This window comes from Miscanthus floridulus, chromosome 3 (genome assembly GCF_019320115.1).
Source record: "Miscanthus floridulus cultivar M001 chromosome 3, ASM1932011v1, whole genome shotgun sequence".
In the NCBI taxonomy this organism is placed as follows: domain Eukaryota; kingdom Viridiplantae; phylum Streptophyta; class Magnoliopsida; order Poales; family Poaceae; genus Miscanthus; species Miscanthus floridulus.
The window spans coordinates 103992190-103997697 of record NC_089582.1 but is presented as its reverse complement, the minus strand read 5'-3'; the positions used below and the strand labels follow the sequence as shown (position 1 = coordinate 103997697).

The 5508-nt window shown below is 50.4% G+C and overlaps 2 protein-coding genes across 2 annotated transcripts; one reads left to right on the top strand and one right to left on the bottom strand.

The window, feature by feature from the left end:
- Positions 1-1989: 1989 nt before the first annotated feature.
- LOC136546314 (uncharacterized) lies at positions 1990-3154 on the top strand. Its single transcript, XM_066538291.1, has one exon. The coding sequence runs from the start codon at positions 1990-1992 to the stop codon at positions 2878-2880; it is 891 nt and encodes a 296-aa protein (XP_066394388.1). The 3' UTR covers positions 2881-3154.
- A 1342-nt stretch (positions 3155-4496) lies between these two features.
- Positions 4497-5508, bottom strand: LOC136546313 (uncharacterized). Its single transcript, XM_066538290.1, has one exon. It carries the CDS (start codon positions 5451-5453, stop codon positions 4551-4553), a length of 903 nt encoding a protein of 300 aa, XP_066394387.1. The 5' UTR covers positions 5454-5508; the 3' UTR covers positions 4497-4550.

The following is a 5508-nucleotide window of genomic DNA, read 5'->3' as shown; positions in this document are numbered from 1 at the left end:
GGTGCCACCGGCGCTCTATACAGAAAAGATGGAGGTCACTATAAGTGACCGGACGCTGGTCTCGAAAGGACCGGCGCGTTTGGTTTGTAGAAATAGCAAAGACGCTAGCGTCGATCTCTGACCCGACACTGGGTCACTTGGTGACCGGACGTTGGAGGGTTGTGTTCGGTCCTACTAATGTGGCAGCGCACAGAGGAGACGTCGAGTGACCGGATGCTGGGTGAGTCCGATCAAGCATGATCGGATGTGTCCGGTCGTGATTTCTTGTTTCTGGATGCTTACTGGAAATGATCGGACGCTGAGGTCCAGCGTTCGGTCACTTCACAGCAGCACATTCGGTCATCACTTGACCATTGAGATCGGGCAAACATCACTTGAAGCCGATGACACGTGGCATGTGTCGCACGACCGGACGCTGGGGTCCTGCATCCGGTCGATATGATCGGAGCATCTGGTCACCCCGTGTTGTGCCCAGTGAAGGGGTACAACGGCTCTATTTTGTGGGGGCTTCTATTTAAGCCCCATGGCCAGCTCAAGCTCACTCTCTTGGCCATTTGCATTGACATAGCAACCTTGTGAGCTTAGCCAAAGCCCTCCCACTCATCTCCATCATTGATTCGTTGTCTTTGTGAGATTGGGAGAGAATCCAAGTGTATTGCTTAAGTGTTTGCATCTAGAGGTACTTGGTGTTCGTGTTTCACTGTGGGATTCGCTTGTTACTCTTGGTGGTTGCCTCCACCTAGACGGCTTGGAGCAGCGAGGATCGTCGAGCGGAGGTTGATGATTGTCTCTAGCTCCGATCGTGGTGATTGTGAGGGGTTCTTAACCTTTCCCCGATGGAGAGCCAAAATGTACTCTAGTGAATTGCTCATGACTTGTGTGATCCTCATCTTGTGTTGGTTGTGCGGCACCCTATTGAGGGTTTGGCGTGTGATGCCAATTAGCGCGTGAACCTTCAAGTGAGTGAATCGCCACAACAAGGACTAGCTTGCCGGCAAGCAAGTGAACCTCGGTAAAAAATCATTGTGTCATCGTTTGATTCCGAGGTGATTGGTCCTCATTAGTTTTCATTCTTGTGATTGATTGGTTCATTCCTCGACACGGTGGTATAACTATCTTGCTCTCTCTCTCTCTTTACATTACCGCAAACTAGTTATCAAGATCTAGGTGGTCGTTTAACATCAGACGGCTGAAACGAAGTGATGACGTGGAACATTATGGTGCAAGATAGAATTTTGTGGGTTTTGCTTTATAAGAGATATAGAATTTAGAATATAGATAGATAGATTACATAATTAGTCGAATCATACTTGTTTGGTATTATAAGTAATAATAATTTCTATATATTATATATGATTAAATTTGAGACTAGTATTTAATTTTTTGAAATACGAGATCAGTATTTATTTTGAGATGAAGTGACCTTTGAAGCTAGGCCACTGACTAAAATCTAAGAGCCCCTGTGGCCCGCGAGATAAGGTATAGTAAAGTATAATCCTTGCTTCCCCAAAGAAGTCGCAATTAATTTCCATGCGATACTGGTTTAAACCCAAAATCCAGGGCATCGCAGCCCGTCCGTCGTACCTGGCAACCTGAGCTCGTCCAATAATGATCTGTGAAACCTATAGATGGCCATGCAACCTACGGCACACCAGCCATGAAGCCCGCATTTTTGGCGCAGCACGAGCACAGTCTGGCCCGGTGACAAACGAGCCCGAATTGGTCCGGCACGGCGTAGCAGGCCGCACCTGAGCCTTAACCCAGCCACGACGTTCCAGCATGGCACGGCCCAGCCTACAACGAAAGGCCCGTAAATGGCCTGGCCAAAACCCCCCACGCCCCACGGCCCAACGGCTCCCCGCCTCCCCCTCATATATATGGACCGCAGCCGCGGCGCCCTCTCCCTCACCCCCTCGAAACCCTAAATCATTTCCAGCAGGGTGCTCTCCTCCTTTCAGCCGCAGCTAGTCGGAGGAGTTCCTGATCGAGATGGAGGCGCAGCCGGTCGGAGTTCTCCTAACCACCCCAACCGATGCTGCTGGAGAAGCGCCGGTCGGCTCCGGACCGAGATCCCGGCTCCCCATCCTCTTCCTCGCACTATGCATCGGCTCCGGCATGCTTCTATACGCGGAGCAGCTCGCCGCTGCCGCCGCCAAACATCTCTGTCCGGCCTTCGTCGTCGTCGTGTTCTCCGTCACGGCGCTCTTCAACCTGGCCATCTTCTCGCTCAACTTCCTGGTCGCACGCGGGCGAGCTGCCGGGGGACCAAGGCTGCTGCGCCGCCCAACCGCAGGAGTCGGAGCAGCGCCTGCTGTCTCTGCATCGAAATCTCTACTTGCCCCTTTCATCGGGCTCTGCCTCGCCATGGGAGCGACGCTGCACGCCAAATCGCTCGCCGCCGCCGCCGTGTACCAAATCGACCCTGCCGTCGTCGTATGCGTCGTACTCGCCGGCGTCGCGTTCTTCTACTTGGCAGTCCTTTCCATTCACAAGACCCTGGCGAGCCATCGGGCCGAGGACGAGCCCAAGCAGCTGCCGCTCTCGCGTGGACTCCCTCTGCTCCCGTTCGTCGTCCTCGCGCTCGCCATCTCCGCGGCGTCGTCCTTGGAGACCGTCATGGCTGATGGCGCGCCCGATCTCCCTCAGGACGCCTCCGTTCGGGCCGCACTGGCCCTCGCCGTCTCATTCAATATTGCTATTGGCTCGCTCTACTGCTTCATCATCGATGGACCTCCACCGCCTGCTGCCGCCACTGTGGAGCCGTGGACACGGACTAAGTCAGCCGGTGCTATCGTTTCCTGCATCACCGCCGCTGGTATAGTATCGTTCATGCTCCTTGCCTGTGGTGGTGCATCAGGAGCCATTGCAGCTCGCAGTTGAATTGGGTGCGTATGGATTGCAACTTGTTCTTCTATTAGCTGAAGTCGGAGCAGCACCATTGTACCAGTAAGTAGTTGTTGTTGTTGTGTTGGGTTTCCACTGTGTTCATATCCTGATGCTAGATTGTGATAGTTCTTGTACTTCTTGCAATAACTGTATATGTTATGAAGCCAAATTTACCAAACAAAGGAGTGACTTGTGTGCATAATTTCAGCATTATGTAGGTAGCAGACAGGGGACTGGTACTTCTTGCAATAACTGTATATGTTATGAAGCCAAACTTACCAAACAAAGGAGTGACTTGTGTGCATAATTTCAGCATTATGTAGGTAGCAGACAGGGGACTTTGTGTTCTATAGTGCCATTTTGACAATTGAGGGGAATAAGTCCTGTTTCCAGTTGATTGAGCATCTTTACTAGCTGACTGCATGTCTGAAAATGTAACTGGAATGAATACTTGCACCATACAGAGGCAAAGATTGTGATTTGTACTTGTGACCAGATCTTATGTCTCACTTAGGACCAGTGTATAGTAGTACAAGTACAATACATGTGGCCTAAGTGGCAAAAACGAGTTACCTCATTAAATACAAAACATGCTACTGAAAATTGATTAGTAAAGAGTCCTAAAACAAAAACAAGAGTTATGTAATATATACACTTAAAAGACAGAAGGCCATTCTTTACCCAGAAAGTCAAATGATTGATCTGTATATTCACTTGATAATTTCTATTAAGGTCCATGCTCCACTGAACGAGCTGATTATACCTTTTATTCTAAAAAAAATCTTACTGCACTCAAACTTTCTTAATAATTCATTTGACATGTTTTATGCGTGAACACTCCTTGTCAAATGAATTATTAAGAAAGTTTGAGTGCAGTAAGATTTTTTTAGAATAAAAGGTATAATCAGCTCGTTCAGTGGAGCATGGACCTTAATAGAAATTATCAAGTGAATATACAGATCAATCATTTGACTTTCTGGGTAAAGAATGGCCTTCTGTCTTTTAAGTGTATATATCACATAACTCTTGTTTTTGTTTTAGGACTCTTTACTAATCAATTTTCAGTAGCATGTTTTGCATTTAATGAGGTAACTCGTTTTTGCCACTTAGGCCACATGTATTGTACTTGTACTACTATACACTGGTCCTAAGTGAGACATAAGATCTGGTCACAAGTACAAATCACAATCTTTGCCTCTGTATGGTGCAAGTATTCATTCCAGTTACATTTTTAGACATGCAGTCAGCTAGTAAAGATGTTCAATCAACTGGAAACAGGACTTGTTCCCCTCAATTGTCAAAATGGCACTATAGAACACAAAGTCCCCTGTCTGCTACCTACATAATGCTGAAATTATGCACACAAGTCACTCCTTTGTTTGGTAAATTTGGCTTCATAACATATACAGTTATTGCAAGAAGTACTAGTCCCCTGTCTGCTACCTACATAATGCTGAAATTATGCACACAAGTCACTCCTTTGTTTGGTAAATTTGGCTTCATAACATATACAGTTATTGCAAGTACCAGAACTATCACAATCTAGCATCAGGATATGAACACAGTGGAAACCCGACACAACAACAACAACTACTTACTGGTATAATGGTGCTGCTCCGACTTCAGCTAATAGAAGAACAAGTTGCAATCCATACGCACCCAATTCAACTACGAGCTGCAATGGCTCCTGATGCACCACCACAGGCAAGGAGCATGAACGATACTATACCAGCGGCGGTGATGCAGGAAACGATAGCACCGGCTGACTTAGTCCGTGTCCACGGCTCCACAGTGGTGGCAGCAGGCGGTGGAGGTCCATCGATGATGAAGCAGTAGAGCGAGCCAATAGCAATATTGAATGAGACGGCGAGGGCCAGTGCGGCCCAAACGGAGGCGTCCTGAGGGAGATCGGGCGCGCCATCAGCCATGACGGTCTCCAAGGACGACGCCGCGGAGATGGCGAGCGCGAGGACGACGAACGGGAGCAGAGGGAGTCCACGCGAGCGCGGCAGCTGCTTGGGCTCGTCCTCGGCCCGATGGCTCGCCAGGGTCTTGTGAATGGAAAGGACCGCCAAGTAGAAGAACGCGATGCCGGCGAGTACGACGCATACGACGACGGCAGGGTCGATTTGGTACACGGCGGTGGCGGCGGCGAGCGATTTGGCGTGCAGCGCCGCTCCCATGGCGAGGCAGAGCCCGATGAAAGGGGCAAGTAGAGATTTCGACGCAGAGACAGCAGGCGCTGCTCCGACTCCCGCGGTTGGGCGGCGCAGCAGCCTTGGTCCCCCGGCAGCTCGCCCGCGTGCGACCAGGAAGTTGAGCGAGAAGATGGCCAGGTTGAAGAGCGCCGTGACGGAGAACACGACGCAGACGACGACGAAGGCCAGACAGAGATGTTCGGCGGCGGCAGCGGCGAGCTGCTCCGCGTGCAGAAGCATGCCGGAGCCGATGCAGAGTGCGAGGATGAGGATGGGGAGCCGAGATCTCGGTCCGGAGCCGACCGGCGCTTCTCTAGCAGCATCGGTTGGGGTGGTTAGGAGAACTCCTCCGACCGGCTGCGCCTCCATCTCGATCGGGAACTCCTCCGACTGGCTGCGGCTGAAAGAAGGAGAGCACCCTGCT